The 19755-nt window shown below is 39.5% G+C and overlaps 1 protein-coding gene across 2 annotated transcripts in view; it reads left to right on the top strand.

Annotated features, from left to right (window-relative positions):
* Window positions 1-785: 785 nt before the first annotated feature.
* Window positions 786-19755, top strand: part of IPO13 (importin 13) — a 58176-nt gene continuing 39206 nt past the window's right edge. For both annotated transcript variants that reach the window (XM_081946660.1, XM_081946659.1), the window contains exons 1-2: window positions 786-1609; window positions 18284-19020. In XM_081946660.1, the coding sequence (XP_081802786.1) occupies window positions 1538-1609; window positions 18284-19020 (809 nt within the window). In that variant the 5' untranslated portion in view covers window positions 786-1537. The remainder of the gene's footprint in view (window positions 1610-18283; window positions 19021-19755) is intronic.

The following is a 19755-nucleotide window of genomic DNA, read 5'->3' as shown; positions in this document are numbered from 1 at the left end:
GAAATAAAATGATTGATGGCTGATTATGTGCCATCAAGTTGGTGTCAACTCTTAGCAACAGTGTAGAGAGATGTTCTTTATGATGATCTGCGCCTAACATGTTCATGTTTTCCAGTAACTGCTACTGTAAAGTAACTGTATCTATTCACCTTGCTACTGGTTCGCCCTGTTCTTCTTTCTTTCCACCTCCCTATCCACATTAGAGCCTTTTTCAGAGAAAGACGTTTTGAGGTAATGGGTCCAAAATGTGAACATTTGATCCTGGCCATTTGTACCTCGAGTGAAAACTTTGGATTGCTTCAATGATCCATCTTTTTAATCCTGCTGCTTCTTCAAAGGGACCAAATACAGTAATGATAAACGACAAGACGGAAAAAATAGAACTAGAAAGTAACGAACACCTTGAGAGGAGAAACAATAAACATATAACGGTAATACATATTACAATAAAAACGTGTGGCAATCCAGGACTTTTGTCCAAACATCCCCCTAGTTATTAAAAGTCCACGCTCATTTCATCATTGTATCAAACGCCATTTTATCCCCCAGAGAGAGGGTGGAAGAGAAACACGGTCTGCCTGAAACTACAACTCCCATCAATTATTGCCCTATTCGTTATCTCGCCGATCAGACTTAGAACTACGATCCCCATGATTCAACGCAAGGAGGCTGGTCCTCCGCAGACAGGCAAGGGTGTCCTTGCTGCCTGAATGAAAGGGCGATTAACTAGCTACCCGGCAGACGGCGTTTGAGATGGACCACCCTGTAGCGCGCCAGGACCCCATTCTCCTTCTCCGTTTGGATCGCCCGGCCCAACTGTCAGTCAACAACTAGTCGGGCTGCGTGACAGAGGAGGTGGCGGCGGTGGTTACCGCCTCGGGCAGGGAGACCGACCCGCCAACTGCAGAGTGGAGGGGTCGGCGAGCCAGGAGGAGGCGGAGGAGGCAGGCAGGCAGGCAGGCAAGACGCCTATCTTTCCGCTGTCGGATGGACCGGTACTCCCTCCGCCATTAAAGACAGAAGGGCAGGCGGACCGAAGGATTCCTTCCCTCCCTCGAGAAAATTAGGGATTGTTAGCGCTTTCCCTTTGATTCGTCCTCTCCGTCAGGGCGAAGGCGGGTCGTTTCATCCACCTGGTGGAGGGGGAGTTCTCCTCCCTTTCTCCTAAAGGAGGAGAGGCAGGTATAAAAACCTGCCCATTCACTCCCTTGGCCCCGCCGGGGACGCACAGGGCTCGCCCCTCCTCCGATTGCAGACAAGCCGATAGGCGCCCCCCACCCTACACCCGGGATTCATTGGGGAGGAATCGGCTAAACTCCCGGCTGAGCCATGCTCCCAACCCCTCTGCGGAGACAGGCGAAGGGTCGCCCGCCCCTTTGAAAGAGTACCGACCGCCGGCCCTGCATAGGCTCCCTTTTCCTGCCTCCGCCTCCCGCCATCCTCTTCCTCGCGATGCCGCTGCCCCGCTCTAGCTGAGAGCCCAGGGCGAGGAAGAGGACGAAGGCTCCGGGCTTGGGGAGGGAGGGAGGGAGGCACCATGGCGCGCCGAGGCGACCCGGCTTTCCACCTCCAGCAAAATCTGGAATTCAACGTGGACAACGTGGAGAAGGTGAGAGCAGCGCTGCCAGGTTGGGGGGGGGGGGGCGGCAGGGAAAGCGGGAGGGGGGGGGCTGATCCCACCTGCCGGGTCCGGTTTGGGGGTGCTGTGCCCCCTCGGGTGGAGTGGAGGAGAGTTTCGGATTCTCCCCTCTGGGCTTTCTTCCCCAAGCGTGTTTTTCTCCAGTTGCTGTAGACATGCCCTTCCCCTAGTCAGCAGGCCAGCCGCTCCATCTTCATCTTCTTCAGGATAACTTGAACCTGGCATGGTCCTCTTCTGCATTTTCTTGACAGTAGTGTGATCCCTAAAATCCACTGGGCTGTTCCACTTTGAATGAGCGGTTGCCTTGGATTTTTTGTTGTTGTTGCTGTTGTTAAAATTTTCAATCCTTCCTGCTTATCACTTCCCAGTAAGTAATTTTAGGATGAATCTGACAGGGAAAGGAAACCCTGTTGCTGCTGTCGCCTTAGAGAAGTGATGCTTTGTCCTGTCTATATTCCTAGAATACATCCTGTCCAGTCCTTTGAGCCCAGCATAGGCTAGCAAACTCTTTGTTCTTCAAGAGTTTCAGATATACAATTCCTCTGGTAGTAGAAAACACAGGTATTTAGAAAAATCTAGAAATCTGGGAGGTGAATTTTTCTGGGAGAGAAATTCAACATGGTTCTTTTGTTGCTGCTTTAGCCTTCTTGTATGGTTTTACCTGTATCTGTCACATGCATTTTTTTTTCTAATTCATAGCAGTCATTTCACTAATAGTGAAGTGTGATGCTGATTTGGTGACATCAACTTGAACATGGGTGTGTCTTTCACTCTGGTTCCAGGCGGTAACTGATACAGACATCTGAAAAAGTTCTTATGGATGCTTTTTTCTGTATTTATCATTCACTGTGTTTTGTTTACATTAACTCTATTAATAATTGAATTTATTGAGGTTATGCTATGAAAGTCATATGCAAAAAAATATTGGCCTTAAAACTGCAGTTTCTTATTTTTATATGTGAAACACATGTAGCTAGTTGTGGTAACTGAAATAATAAAGGAAGCATTGCAGCATGATTTCTTCAAGAGAATGGAAAGATTTGATAAAAGAGCCAAACATTACATTTATCTATATTCTGATGTTATCTCTCTTAAAGTTCCTATTTTTGCTCTGTACAATTACTACCAGTCACTGTTAGACCAAAGAGAGCATGGCTTCACTTCAGAAATCTGGTTACTCATCAATAGATGGCAAAAATGTAGACAATTCTGCGCTATTTGATCTTTCTGAAGGCAGTTTCATGATCCTGATTCAGTAAAAACTACAGGTAGTCTTTGACTTACAACAGTTCATTTAGTAAATACTCAAAGTTAGTGTTACTGAAAAAAGTGACATGACCATTTTTCACACAACCATTGCAGCATCCCCGTGGTCATGTAATCACAATTTGGATCCTGGGCAACTAGTTCATATTTACCATGGTTACAGTGTCCTGGGGTCATGTGATCCCCTTTTGCAATCTTTTGACAAGCAAAATCAATGGGGAAGCCAGATTCACTTAAGAGCCCTGTTACTAATTTAATAAATGCAAAATGGGGCAAAATTAATTTAACTAACGGTCCCAACAACAGAAATGTTGGGCTCAATTGTGGTTGTAAGTCGAGGACTACCTGTATACAGCATCACTGTGAAATAGATTAATCTGAAGTGACTGCCATCTCTAATATGATCTTATCTATATTTCTCTGTGATGCTTTTCTTGAAACAAATCTAATATAAAAGCATAATTGTAATTAATAGTTTATTGATTTTCCAAATGTTCAGAAAAATAATCCTATAAGGGAGACATTCCCTAGAATGGCTTATTTAAAATTGCCAACTGAATTCATGACTGAAGTAAAATTAATCGAGGAACCCATTCTAATCATAACTAATTATTATACCACAACTAGTTTTTTATAGCATCCGGGTGAAAGTAGATGCCTATATACAATATGCTGTGATGACTAGATTATAAAATGGGTATTAAGAAGAAAGTGGGAAATAAGTATTATAGAATTGATAGTAGGATATATTGAAGGCCCATCATAACTAATGAAACAATACAGTATATGAAGAGATAATAGATGAAACTTACCAAAGATATGTTGCTTTAATTAGTTTTCCTCAACTTACCTAGAGAATGACAGGAATGATATAGTTCTGCATAACTATAACTATATATAACTATATAACTATAACTAGAAGGTATCAGATTGAAGAAGGTTATTTTTTACAATTCTCTGTCTACCAAAGAACCTGAAATGCATATGGATATGCCTATTTGTCAGCAATTAAATTCTGTGTTTACAAATGTAAGCAGGCTGATACCTATTCTGTGATTCTGCTCCAAGTAGAAAAGGATAGGAATGGGGACTAATAAAAACAGGGCATTGAATGGTTATAGAATTAAAATGAGAATCCCAGACTTTAAATTATAAAACAAATTCTTAGGCTTTATGACTGTCATAAATATAGAATAATTAATGACTATTAATGTCTGAATGGAAGTAGAGATGGAATGCTTTAATACATTTCTGAGGGCTCGAGGAACATCCTTTCCCCATATTTAGGACAAACTAATGTACAATTTGCAAAGTTGAAGTACATTTTTCTTTTTAAAAAAAGTTCAGGATGCACACTGAACACTTATTCTAAGATTAAATGCAGATGGAAATTGGACTTTCATTTAAAGAAAACCCATTTCATATCTTTATTATCTTGAAAAATATTCTGCATTCTACCTGAACTATTTAGGCAGATTTACTTCAAGCAACTTTAATCTATCTGCCTTTAATATTCATTGTATTCCCAGTGGCATTAAAGTAGCTGCTCCCTGTTGTACGATACCCTAAATTGGTTTATTGTGTTGTTCAGGCCTTAGGAGTTCACTAGTTGGATTCTTTTATTCATTTTGTTTTCAAGCAATACCCAAGTATTGCCCTTTCAGCAAGTTACAAACTGTGTTTAGAAGCACCTACTTTGATTCCCTTTTGATTTTGATAGGTATATGATCAGATAGCAGATGCCTAATTTGAACCTTGAAACTCTCTTACTACATTCTGCCATTTGCCCAGGACATATAAATTAAAGATTCCGGCATTCTGCAAGATTATGTGGTAGGCAGAACCGGCTTCTGTTGCCTGATCTCCTCCTGGGTAGTGCTGCTTCATCATTTCCCCTGGAGAGAAGGCCTAGGCAGTTCTTTTGTGTGTATTGACAATACAACAAATGTTGACATCAGGAAAGGTCAGGACACTCCAGGGGGTGATTAGCCCTGTAAGTGGTGGGGGAAGTGGATATGTAGAAGTTACAGCCATGGGGTGTTGCAAAATAGCTGCTGCCCTAGCTGGAAGTGGCCACAGCAATCTCTCAAAGATCATTTGGCTCCTCCCACACACACCCCTTCTGTCTCAAAGGGAGGGGGTGCATTACTGTCTGGCATTGCCTAGTATGAAGCTTTCCTGTGAAACACAGCTTGCACTATAAGGGCAACAGTTGGGTAACCAACTGTGGAAAAATGTGAGCCTTTTCTGCAGGGAACTATGTAGTACTGGGCTGAATTCAGTGCCTAGTTTATACTGCCTGGAGCATTAGGGAATTGGGGTCAAGATACAAGTCTTTGTAGCAAATCCTGCTGAACCTGCCATGTGTCTGTTTTCAGCTTGAGTCTTCCTTGCTGTATGCAGAAAATGATGCTCTGGAAGAACACTTTCAGGTGCCTTAGGAGGCTTCCTTTCTTCTGTTCTTTGTGGGTATTGTAATTTTGTTTCAATGTAAATCTAGGGCTTGTAGCTTTATAGAAAACGTTGCAGTGTGAGGAATTAAGTTAGTTGAGGACAACACACATTTTTGCCTTGACAGGATAGAATAGGGCTAACTAGATTTTGAACTAGCTTCTCATTTTTGTTTTCACTGTTATTACATATTTAAGTTCAAGTAATAGGATGGAAGAAGTGCAACTAAAAAGACACACCTTTATTTTAACAATGTCTGTATTTGCTGTTGGTAAATAATCTTTTGGTTCATTTATTATTCTTTGAATTATAATTGTCTTCTGACTGAGAGGGCAACATTGCATATTGGACATACATCAGATTTAGGGGAAAGAAGTTATCCAATAGATTTACTGACTTGTACTTGTTAGGGAAAATTTCTGGGAAGGATCACCCAACAGTGATAGGATTTATGACATCATAGTTGCAATTTCAGTGTATAAAAACATTTAATGTGTGTGTGTTAGAAATGTGAGCAACATGAAGGGACATTTTGCCATGCTTGGTGGAAGTCTAAAAAAGTTTAAAAATTGAATTGCTTTTTCTTTCAGTACTTTAAATTCCAAGTATGTGTTTTAGATCAGCAACTCTGCAGAAATGATTTGGGATTATCTTCTCTTGAGCCTGTAGATGAGAATATGTATACAGATTCTTGTAGCAATTAAAGCCTTGTATTATCAATATCTTCTGCTTGTTGCAGCCTATGGAATATTCTAAGCACTTGGATAAATTTTCATCCTTTATATTCACTTTCTTTTCCATATAACTGACATTGTAGAACTAAATTGAACTGAAAGTTTGGGAAATCCCAACTAAATTCAGCACTAAGTAGAAAATGCACATTTTTTGTCCTCTTAATATTTTAGCTGAAAATGTTCTGGTGGTGTAGGCTTTGGTGCCGGGCCAGCCAAACAACATACATCTCTGCTTCAAGATGATTCTTTTGTTCTTCCTTTTCCGGTTCTTCTTTCTAAAACTTTGTTTTTGAAGCTTTTCTATCATTCCTGTTTCTTTTGTGACGAAAGAATGTATGTATGTGCTACATACATACATATGTATGTAGCAACGTATGGATTTCTCAATTGAGGCTAGATAATCTAAGAATTGACATTTATGCTACTACCCTAGAAAAAGAAGGTTGGTTTCCATCGCTTCTAATTTAAGGTACTGACTTTCAGGACTAGAGGATGTGACAGCTGAGACAGTTGCCTTCAGAACAATATACTGGGGAATAAAATATAAATGAACCTTCTTCTTTGACTCTTTAACAATGTTGCTATTAATTTATTGTTGCCAAAATACTCTGGAAGGACTTTTCCATATATTGTAAGCAATCGAGGCATATTTTGTGCCTTGCTTCAGTGGAACTTGGGAAAGGTTAAGGTTTCTTAGAATGTTCAGGACATCACACTATTTCATTTCAAATAAAAATCTGAGTTTGTAAATGTTAGGCTTTCCAACATGGCCTTGGCAGCAAATCATAGATCTTCTGACACTTCTTGGCTCAACTAATCTCTTTAGCTTGAATTGGTTTAAAACTCCTGAACGGGGTTTGCCTTGGTTAAAATATTCACTGCAGATAAATATGAAGCTATGCACAATAGTTATGGTAATTGCTTACTGTTAATGCAAAGGTTTTTAAAAATATTCTCGGAGACTTTTCATCCTACTGGTTCTGAAGTACTGGTTCCTGCCTTGCACACCTGAACCAATGCACTAAAGAAGGCCAATAATTCTTTTTTTTAAAGTCCAGTGTCCATTTTCTTGTGAGCTATGGCCTAATATGAAGCTACTCTTGGAATGGAACTACTGGGACCAAAATATAAGCAGAGTTTCTGCCAACAGTTCTAGCATAAATACATACTAAAATTCTTTTAAAATGAAACCCATAGCACTACTAAGCTCTTTAAGAGAAAGGATGCTGAACAATTTTAGCCCAAGAAGCTACTGCTTTTTTATTGCTTTGTCCTGCTCGGTGTGCATTGTATTCATAAATATCTGAAACACATTGTTAGTGGCACGTGAATTGTTTTCTTGGTACTATATTTAATAAAGGTTTTTTTGTTCTGTTTTTTTTTCTTGGTTCTTGTATTACCAGATGTTCAATGTTTTTAGATAATGGGGCTTTTATCCCTTAAATCACAATGAAGATTGTATTAAATAGATTGGCCTCATGGTAAGAGCTGTCTCTGAAATTCTAGTGCAGTCTCAGATGGTTGTTCTAGTCTAGTCTACTTAAAAACATATTGACATTCTAACATTTAAAAAATTACCTGAAAATAACTGTACTTTGTGATTATTTTTTTAATAGAATTTTAAAAATAAGATGAAAGAAGTGAGTTATAGTGATGTTTTAGTGCCTTTGAGGAGAATACTGTTATAAAATTAATACTTCCAAAGAATGTTTGATCTATGTTGGATAAAAGACCTGGCATGAAAAATGGCCAATCAAGACCAGGGAAATTCCATAAATAGGGAATTTTGAAATCAAAACTTTATTACAGGCAGATTTATAGCCAGATTGTATAGCATATATAGAAAAACATACACTAAAATTTGTAAATATAAATAAGCATAAAATGTAATAAAGATGGTAATAGTAATGATAATATAATAGTACAAAATAATATCAAAATAATATGGGTTATAATACAAGGTTTAGGACTTCTGGTGAAGACATGATACACTGAAGACATCCTGGAAGAAGCAGGGATGACACCATGGCCAAAATTGATGGGCAGATGCCAGGGCTGCCGAAATTTTCTGGTGAAAAGAGAGATCATGAAATTACTCACACATACTCCAGGCAGTAGTGCCTCATAAGTAGATGGCAGGAACTGATGTTTTTGTGATCTGTTTGTGAGTTGAGGAATTGGGAATAGAAGAGTCCATTAAAGCTGATAGGCATAATGTAGCCTTTAAGAAGATACGGTTGGACTGATCCTCATTTCTTGATCACTTTGAAATAAACTTTTTATTTTTTAAATATTGAGTACCTCTGGAATAACAAGTGTCTTGGTATTCACTGGATGAGTTTCCTTCAATTCATTATTAAAGAAGTTTTTAAGTAGGATTTTATTCTTTTTTAATTAATAACAAAAGGGTGGTTTTAGAATGTTATAAAGGAATTTTAAAGGTCCAAATGGATTTAATTTTTTTTTAACCACCCTGTAAACTCTTTACTCGGAGTAGTGTTGGGGCAACTGAATGGAGTTGAGTGCTTACTGGTCAGATGCCCTTCCTGATGCCTATGTAGAATTTGCAGCAGATGTTTTCTCTTTGTGTCCTGAGAGAGAAACATCTTTCACTGCCTATGATTGAACTCTCAACCTTCCGAGTAGGAGGCAAGCGTCTTCACCTCTAGGCCACCACACCACACATTCTGATGAATTTAATATTTATATGAAACAGAACAAAAGAATTCTTCTTGTAGGAATCTATGTTTTTGCATTCAGAAGAAAAACAACATGATAAAATGGGATTTGAAGGTGAATGTTAGAGGGGCACCAGAAAGAAATAAAGATTATTGTTAAAGGGGAAGAGCACTTAAACTCAATTTGCTAATGCAGAAAAGAGCAAAATCTTTTAACAATGGATGCGCTGAGAGATATTTGTGAATAATGTATTCAGAAGTTAGTTTTAAAGATCTCTGCAACTATTGATAGACTAAATGATATGATGCAACATGTTTTTACTGCAGAAGCCTGAAATTGATTCATATATGAACTTAAAATTAACAGGCTAAACGAAAGATATGGAATAAAATGAAATATTGAATAGAGAAATGAAACTGGCTATAATGGAATATGAGAATGATCTTGGAAGATGGAAATGATCAGATAAAAGGGGGAAGAGGCCGCAACTAATTATTGGGCAGAGAAATAAACTTTGAAAGGAACTATCCTAATTTATCAAGAGGTAAAATGATGTAACAGGAGATTTGTTCTTTCAGACATGCAAGGTTCTGTTAATGTAGTCTTACAATAAATAGAATTCGTTTATCTTACCATGTTTCCTGTTTGATCTACTTGTGAGTCTGTCACTGGCTGATGTTTTGATAATTAAAAAGGACACACAAATTGTAGACCAGAAAGGTGTCTTAGATAACCTTTCTATACTGGATTTACAACAGGAATTTATTTATTTATTTATTATTTATTATTCGTATTTATAGACCGCCCCTTCTCCCGAAAGGGACTCGGGGCGGTGTACAGTCACTAAAATGCGTTATAAAATACATACATAAAACAGTTAAATAATTAAATACGTAGGTGGAGGAGGTTGCAAGACTGTATATAGAATAATAAATATAGTACATTAAAAGCTTATTAAAACCCCAAACCCAATTAAAATGAATAAATCCCCGGGAGGTAAAACTAAGAAAGTGCCAGGCCAGCTGATTGAAATAGGTGAGTCTTTAACTTTTGCCGGAAGGAACGGAGGTCGGTGGTAGTTCGAATGTCTGGGGGGAGGTCATTCCAGAGGGTTGGGCCCATCACAGAGAAGGATCTACTCCTAGGTGTCGCCCGCTGGCATTGCCTAGCAGACGGCACCAGGAGGAGCCCCTCTCTGTGTGAGCGGATAGGTCGCAGGGACGTGTGTGGTAGGATGCGATCCTGCAGATACCTAGGTCCTATGCCATGGAGCGCTTTAAAGATGGTAATCAGTACCTTGAAACGCACCCGAAAGGCCACAGGTAGCCAGTGCAGCTCGCGCAGGAGAGGTGTTACGTGGGAGTAACGAGTACTTCCCATAATAACCCGCGCGGCTGCGTTCTGAACTAGCTGCAGTCTCCGGATGCGTCCCAAGGGAAGCCCCATGTAGAGAGCATTGCAGTAGTCCAGGCGAGACGTCACCAGCGCATGAGTGACCGTGCGCAGGGCACTCCGGTCCAGTAGGGGGCGCAATTGGCGCACCAGGCGAACCTGGTGGAACGCCCCCCTTGCCACGGCTGCCACATGGTCCTCCATTGACAGCCGGGCATCGAGGAGGACGCCCAAATTGCGCGCCCGCTCCACAGGGGACAGCTGTTCGCCCCCTATGGCCAGCGATGGGGTCAGCTGGCTGAACCGAGGCGCCGGTACCCACAGCCACTCAGTCTTGGAGGGGTTGAGTTTGAGTCTGTTGTCCCCCATCCAGACCCCGACGGCTTCCAAACACCGGGACATCACTTCGACAGCCTCGTTGGGGTGGTTTGGGGTTGAAATATACAGCTGAGTATCATCAGCGTAAAGATGGTACTCAAACCCAAAACCACGGATGATCTCGCCCAGCGGCTTCACATATGCGTTGAACAGGAGAGGCGAGAGGACTGACCCCTGTGGCACCCCACAAGTGAGTGGCCTCAGGGACGACCTCTGCCCCCCTGTCAACACACATTGCTTCCGGTCGGAGAGGTAGGAGCCGAACCACCGCAAAACGGTGCCTCCGACTCCCATCCCCTCCAACCGGCGCAATAGGATACCATGGTCGATGGTATCAAAAGCCGCCGAGAGGTCTAATAGGACCAGGATAGAGGAACAACCCCTATCTCTGGCCCTCCAGAGATCATCAACCAACGCGACCAAGGCTGTCTCAGTGCTGTGCCCGGGTCGGAAGCCGGACTGGCGTGGGTCTAGATAGTCGGATTCGTCTAGGTGTCGTGGAAATTGCTGCGCCACCACATTCTCAACAATTTGTTAATGTTGTCAGTGATTTTGCGGGAAGAGACTAAGAAAAATGACAAGAAATCAAATGGTTGGACACTGTATGAAGGGACTAAAGATTAAGATTGTTGAGAGCAAAAGGAAGGAATGTAAAGTTGGTTTATTTCACCAAAATTAAAATAGGTTGCTAATTTCTAATGGACTTTTTTCTGACCATGACTGGATTATAGTGTTCTAAGGTTTTGTTTAAAAATACAGTTTATATACAATGGGATAAAAATGTTTATTTGAAATCCTCTGTAACAATATTAACAGAGGATGATGTGGCTCAGGACAGGGCAGTAGGGCATTTTCAATAACATCCTTTTATTGAAGAATTTCTTTTTCTCTATCCTTTCTTTCAGCATCATTGGAAGAACTCGCTTTCTACCATCATATGATAAGAATGTCTTTATTGATTCCTGCAAATGAAACAAACAAAATATCAAAAAGTTATGATATTTATGTAGTTATTTATCAAGCACATCTAAATTATATCAAAGCAGCCAAAACATCTTTAAAAACCCCAAGACATGTCACAACTTTTGAGCACACCTAATGTTTGGAAATCAAAAGTTGAAAAATTTGACAGGCCCTCTAAAAAACATGCATGCTATACATAATTCTAAATATAGTGACTTTCTTCTCTTATTTTTTAAAATCATAAAAGCCCTCCGAGTTGTAACTTTTTATTACAATAAAATTGATCTAACCTCTAGAAAATTTTGCCTGCTCTTCAATTTTTTTCAGCTATTACTGTATTCTTTTTTAGACTATGGCAATGGCATCGAAAACTAATAATATTGCAAATCTATTTTTTATTCTGTCTAACATAAAATGAACCTTTGGGTAGCAGTTGCCCATTCGTTCTATATTTTTATCAAATTGATAATCACAATATCAAGACCCCTTTTCTGGTCAGTCACCATAGCTCAAATTTTATTATCATAAATGTATATCAGCCTTTCAAAATAGATCAAACCTAGAGACCGAAGACACACAAGCTAATACTACTTTTATTATAAGGTTATAATAATAAAATAAATCATGCAAGTCTGAAAACGCTGCCCTCCTCTTCGCTTTATCTTCATGAGAACTAACGAAGGACATGTCTGAGACATTTTCTCAAACTACATTTCTGACCCAGACTTAGATTTATTTTATTTGACCATTGTCTTGGTTGCGCACTTCTTCCTTTTCCTCAAGATTATTCCTCTTGTCCATTACATTGTGAGGTTTGCATTTTTAACTGACATAATGTCATACTTGCTGATACTGATTTGTATTTAACCATATTAATGCCAAATTCCTCAATATGAGGAAAAGTTCATAGAATTATAGAATTGGAAAGAGCCATTTAGATTTTTAGTCCAATATTTTTGAAGACTTTTTTTTTCTTTTAATCATGCTTCTTTTTTTTTCTTTTAATCATGCTTCTCTGCACTCTTTCTAGAGTCTCCACATCTTTTTTACATCATGGCGACCAGAACTGAATGCAGTATTCCGTTCTGGTCGCCACGATGTAAAAAAGATGTGGAGTCTCTAGAAAGAGTGCAGAGAAGAGCAACAAAGATGATTAGGGGACTGGAGACTAAAACATATGAAGAATGGTTGCAGGAACTGGGTATGTCTAGCTTAAGAGAAAGAAGGACTAGGGGAGACATGATAGCAGTGTTCCAATATCTCAGGGGTTGCCACAAAGAAGAGGGAGTCAAACTATTCTCCAAGGCACCTGAGGGTAGAACAAGAAGCAGTGGGTGGAAACTAATCAAGGAGAGAAGCAACTTAGAACTGAGGAGAAATTTCCTGACAGTTAGAACAATTAATCAGTGGAACAGCTTGCCTCCAGAAGTTGTGAAGGCCCCAACACTGGAAGTCTTTAAGAAGATGTTGAATAGCCATTTGTCTGAAACGGTATAGGGTTTCCTGCCTAGGCAGGGGGTTGGACTAGAAGACCTCCAAGGTCCCTTCCAACTCTACTATTGTATTGTATTATTGTATTGTATTGTATTGTATTGTATTGCTAATTATATCAGGGATATCAGCAAACACGAGTACCTCACAGTTTACCCAAAGAAGAAAAGCATTGATGCCAATGCCAGTTTGGGTGGGGGAAACCTACCATTTACTTCATTCAGTTGAAAGAGTTATACATTTATTTATGTTATTTGTTCTGAAATCAGTTACTTATTTAATACTTTTCTTATCCTACCATTAAGGTTTGGGATGTATTTGAAGATAGCACTAATTGTTGAATACTGTGTCTGACAGCTTGGCATACACACATAATATAAGCGTTTGTGGATAGTGGGCTAAAATGCATGGAGAAAGGTATTTGTATTAGGCCCAAATAAGATTTTGATTAGAACAGCCTTTCAAAGGCTGTTAGATTATTAGATTATTTATGGTAACAGTCACAAATGCTGCAGAGCCAGGGCATTGCTCGGCGATCTTTCTTCCTCCTTTCCAATTATCTGCACCCTGTGTGCCAAAGTGAAGAGGTCTAGGACTTTGCCTGAATGAGAAGATGATGCTTCTGTTGCTATGGTTCCCGTTGCTTGGTGGCAATTGGCTGCCGAGAAAATCATAAAGCTGGGTCAGTGAGGCAAGGTAGGAAAGTGACCCAGAATGCTTTTCAAGGAGTAAGTGGAAATCACTGCAAAGACAATAGCAAAAAAGCTATGCATGGTCTGTTGGGGATAATGGGTAAATGGGTTAGGAAGCTATACCTTGAGTCTGACCAGTGTCTATTGTTGGCCTCCTAAAATCAGATTTATCTCAGTGTATTGTACTAGTTCCAGCCATACCGTGTCTTAAATACGTATATATCACTTTCATGCTATTCCAGGGTAAAATGTGAAGGGAGGGGAATGGCCTTATGTGGCTTCCTGAACTTACTCTGTTTTCAATTATAGATCTCTACTTCACTGTCCTTCTCTTAGTATTTCGTTGGACTCTGATTATAAGGATTCCGTTTGTTGTTATTTACTCAGTACTTTCAAGGGAACAAGTTCACATACTCTTGCTTTGTTAAAACGTAAAGCAACTTTGGAAGGAAGAAGCGTTTGCTAAATCTATGAAGCTTATAACAACTGCGGCTCCTGCTGTTTCGTAAATACTCAAAGCTGAAATTATCAGTTTTTATCCAAACTCTTAAACAATACATGGTGTATATCCAGTGCAAGCTGCTTGATTTTTGAGAAAAGAAATCTCTCCTGTGTTTTTGAATTCTAAGTAAAGCTTCAGCTAACCAGGACATTACCCAACAGCTGAAGCATTAATCTACCATGTGTTTAGTGCTCATAAGGTTAATGCGGTCCCAGTGGTATTTGTGTGCAGAAGAAACCTCACTCTGTTGCTTAGGGAATCTGCTCTGTGTGCTGGTTGCTACAAGATATAATGTTACAATGCTTACTGTCTCTGCCCTTGGTCCAAGAATATCACAACGTTACAGACCTCCTTATGACTCCCCTTTCTGTATCCATCTCCTAAGTCAAAAGACTGAACACGAGGAAGGTCAACTCCTTGTCAGGCTATATCCATAAAGCTGATGTGATAATTGTATAGTATTTATTATTAGTGGTAAAATACCACTGTTGCTAGTTCTGTTGTGGCCTTGCTTCCCCTGTTAAAATGTAAAGGAATGTAAAGGCTACCATATTAGCTTAGAACAGTGGTTCTCAACCTTCCCAATGCCGTGACTCTTTAATATAGTTCCTCATGTTGTAGTGACCCCCAACCATAAAATTGGTGTCTCGGTTCCTAAGACCATCGGAAATATGTGTTTTCCTATTGTCTTAGGCGACCCCTGTGAAAGGATTGTTCGATCCCCAAAGGGGTCCCAACCCAGAGGTTGAGAACCACTGGCTTAGAAATATATACTGTAGATTTGAGCATTGCAACATGTAGTCTCTACAGCTGGCCATATAAATTTGAAAAATAAATAAACATAAAAAATTACTATTGCTGCCTACTTTGCTTTTATGATGAGAAAACATGGGAGAAATGCTCTGATCATCAGCACATATATGTTAGGATACTCATTTTGTTTTGCATCAGTTGGGGCTTTTCAATTTTGAATTTCATCTACTTTTCTATCGAGTTTGAAGGTGCCATTCTGGAAACCTGCGGAATTATTTTGAATTACAGTAAATAATTTGTTGTTTGTTTATTCATTCAATTTATCATATTTTCAGAGTATAAGACGCACTGGAGTATAAGACGCACCAAGATTTTGAAGAGGCATATTTTTTTAAAAAAAGATTTTGCACTCTGCAAACCTCCCAAAAACGGCCCGTTTTTTGTGAAAATGGGCCCATTTTCCCCCCCAAAAGGGCAAGAATAGCCCTTAGGAGGCTTGTAGAGTGTTCCTGTGGGAGTGGAGGGGGAGGCAAAAATGAGCAAAAAACAGCCCATTTTTTGCAAAAACGGGCCCTTTTTTGTAAAACAAAGGGCATTAGGAAGATTATAGAGTGCTCCTAGGGGCTGGGGGGGAGGCAAAAGTGAGCAAAAAACAGCCCATATTTTGCTCATTTCTGCCCTCCCCAGCCCCCAGGAGCTCTCTGAAAGCCTCCTACAAGCTATGCACGGCCATTTTGGTGAAGGGGCGGGGTTTCAGGAGGCAAGAAAATTGCTGTATTCAATGTATAAGACGCACCCAGATTTTCAGCCTCTTTTTTGAGGGAAAAAGGTGTCTCTTATACTCCAAAAAATACAGTGTATGTATGTATGTATGTATGTATGTATGTATGTATGTATGTATGTATGTGTATATATATATATATATATATATATATATATATATATATATATATATATATATATATATATATATATATATATATATATATATATATATATATATATATATATATATATATATATATATATATATATATATATATATATATATATCCATCCATCCATCCATCCATCCATCCATCCATCTTGCACAAGTGACTCTGAGTGAAAACAGAAATTAAAAAAAAAACACCATAAATTTAACCATAAAATGGAAAACAAAAATAAAAATAAATAAAGCATGATGGCCAAGCCCATCAACAATAACAATAACTCATAGTTCACGAAATTCCTGACCCCTGTGTCTGGAGGAAGAGCCAGGTCTAGGAGACCTTATGAGAGCCAGCAGTGTCAGAACTGACCTAATCTCAGGGAAAAGGTTCCAAAGGTAGCCACTGCAACAGAAAAGGCATGTTTTTTGGAGTCCAACCAGATCCTTAATAAGTGGAACCTGGACATGCCCCTCCCACCGGACCTGTTGGTGTGGGTAAACCTGTATCATCTCTGTTTACCTATATGCATACATTGAACAGTAGTGATCCAGTTTTGCTTTGTATATCTGGTTTTATTCTTTGGAGACCTTAAGATACAGGTTTTTTAAACTGCTTAGCCAAAAAATAGTATTTGACTACTAGATCTTTATTGATAGGGGCCTGCTATGGAAATAAATTATATATACCGGTACCTATACTCTGCGTTTGTATAGATGAATAGGATAAGATAGAATAGGATAGGATAGGATAGGTATGTAGAGAGCCACGGTGGTGCAGTGGTTAGAGTGCAGTACTGCAGGGTACTTCTGCTGATCACCAGCTGCCAGCAGTTTGGCACATCGAATCTCACCAGGGTCAAGGTTGACTGGGGGCAATATGCTGATACTGTAAGCCGCTTAGAGAGGGCTGTAAAGCACTGTGAAGCGGTATATAAATCTAAGTGCTATTGATATTGCTATGTACAAGTAGTCCTCAACTTACAATCATGAGCCCAAAACTGTTGCTAAGCAAGGCAGTTATTAAGCGAGTTTTGCACCATTTTATAACCTTTTTGTCGCAGTTATTAAGAGAATCACTGCAGTTGTTAAGTGATTCCTGTGATTGTTAAGCAAATCTGGCTTCCCCCATTGACTTTGCTTGTCAGAGGCCAGCTGGGAAGGTTACAGATGATGATCTCATGACCCAGGATGGTGCAGCTGTCATAAATACATGTCAGTTGCCAAGTGCCCGAATTTTGATTACGTGTCCATGGGGGATGCAGTAACAATCATAAGTGTGACTGGTCAGAAGTCACTTTTTTCAGTGCTGTTATAACTTTGGTCATTAAACGAACGTTTGTAAGTTGAGGATTACTTACTGCATATGTATCTTCTGAAGGATGCTGTTCTTTCATGTGGAACTGAGAAAAACAAAAGAATACTTTATATAGCAAAAGCATTTAGACTTATATACTATAAAACACTGATTCACAGTGCTTTAAAGCTTTCTCTAAGCGGTTTACAGAGTCAGCATATTGCCCCTAACAATCTGGCTTCTCATTTTACCCACCTCGGAAGGATGGAAGGCTGAGTCAACCTTGAGCTGGTGAGACCCGATCTGCCAAACTGCTGGCGGCTGGTGATCAGCAGAAGTAGCCTGCAGTACTGCATTCTTAACTACTGCGCCACCACGGCTCTTATATATGAAATGTTGCATTTAGCTGAAAAAGCTTTAATTTTCAGATTTTCCATAGTGATCACAACATATCTACTGCATTGTAGTTTGTGCTTAACCATTGTAAAACTAGTTGAATTTAAAATGGAGATAGAATGAATAGGAGAGATATCTAAAGATTTAAACCTTATAATTCATTTTGGAGAAAAAAAGAATTAAGGCAAGAGAGGTGTTCAGCATCTCTTCCCCTTGGTTTTTTTCCCTCCCTTTGCCACCTGCCTCTCTCTTTTTGCCTTCCTTCCTTGTTTTGTTACAAACCTCCTTTATTTGGTTCAGTATCAAACAACAACTTTTTCCTCAGTAAATATCAAATTATAACAAATACTTTCCACTCCAGATTATGGTATTCCACTGTAAGTAATCTCATGTAGCCCAAGTTTCTTCTGAGAAATTGAGCTTTTTTAGATGTCCTTGCTTATATAAATCATTGGTGTTTATATTATTTTCTGATTACAACAATGTGTTCCCTCCGCCGATGCAAAGATGAAAGAACAAAGATGATACTTGTTTTGTAAAATTGAACTTTTATTCAAAGATTTATCTGAAGCCTGGTCAACAAAAACAAGTCTCTAGACAACTGTTCTGTTGAGCCCTCTATCCTATGGAGAAGTTTTATGTTTTGGGTTTGATTCATTACCATCCTGGGTTGTTTGAGAATGTAGAAAATACTGAATCATTTATTGTTTCCTGCTTTTTAGGCACTCCACCAGCTATATTATGATCCCAACATTGAAAACAAGAACCTGGCTCAGAAATGGCTGATGCAAGCTCAAGTATCTCCACAAGCTTGGCACTTCAGTTGGTTGCTTCTTGATATGGACAAGGTGCCGGAGATCCAATACTTTGGGGCCAGTGCCCTCCACATTAAGATTTCACGTTACTGGAATGACATCCCCACTGACCAGTATGAGAGCCTTAAATCACAGCTCTTCAGTCACATAACTCGTTTTGCTAGTGGTTCCAAAATTGTGCTGACCCGCCTTTGTGTGGCATTGGCTTCATTAGCGCTGAACATGATGCCAGAGGCTTGGCCATGTGCTATTGCTGACATGGTACGCATGTTTCAGGCAGAGGACTCTAATGTAGATGGGCGAGCGCGCTGCCTTGCACTACTGGAACTTCTGACAGTGCTGCCTGAGGAATTCCAAACCAGCCGTCTGCCTCAGTACCGTAAGGGGCAGGTACGTAGTGTCTTGTCACAGGAGTGCACATCTGTGTTCCCTCTGCTAGAACAATTGTTGCAACAGCAAGACTCTCCTGGTTTCATTAAGCAGAAGGTGCTGAAGTGTTTCTCCAGTTGGGTGCAACTAGAGATTTCTTTGATGGAATGTGAGAACTTAATCCAAGCATCTTTCACTTCTCTGCTTGATCCAGAACTCTTCGACATTGCTGTGGAGGCTATTGTCAATGCCATTTCCCAGCCTGATGCTCAGAGGTAAGAATAGTTTCACATTATGAGCCAGTTATGGTTTTAAACATTTGCAACCTTAGATATAAACTATTTATTTCCATACACAGAGATCCAGTCTGATATTTTATTAATAGAACTTTCTTTAACCATCTTGATTTCATTGCAAGAGTGTGTGTACATTCTTGTAGTGTTCTTGGACAAAGAATGCAAGCGAGTGAATGCAATACATGAAGTTTACAAATGTTCTTGAAAGCGAAATCTTGGTAAGAATAAAAAAAATTATTTGAGCAACCCTTTAAAAGCAAGCATTATCTTCTTTGTCACCTTTCTTTTCATTAAACAGTATTTTATTTTAAAAAAAACTCTAGTAAAAATAAAAATTTAGGTGAGAATTATCAGTAATTAGTTTCCTTTGAAACAGACTTAACTAGTAAGCATCAAAAACCAACCACAACTATAGTTAAAATTACCTGTTACTTGTTTTTTGATATCCATATATAACCTCCATCAAGGTTTACTGCTGATCTCTGCTTTCCGAAAGATTTTTAACATACCCCTGGTATCTTATTTGCAATTATTACTGCTTAAAGTTTCTTGCTTTGTACAATGTGGGGGAAAACTGGAGGAGCTGAGAGATTGTTTGAAAAAGAGAACGATTCGATTTGTCTTCACTTAGGTTCACTATTGTCCTTAACTTAGTGGTCCACTTAGGAAGATATATGAATTGTATTAATAGAGAAATTGAGAATTACGTCCATT

The sequence above is a fragment of the Natrix helvetica genome (assembly GCF_964273705.1).
Source record: "Natrix helvetica genome assembly, chromosome: 3".
Classification (NCBI taxonomy): domain Eukaryota; kingdom Metazoa; phylum Chordata; class Lepidosauria; order Squamata; family Natricidae; genus Natrix; species Natrix helvetica.
The sequence above is the reverse complement of the archived record's forward strand: the minus strand, read 5'-3'. Positions and strand labels throughout refer to the sequence as shown.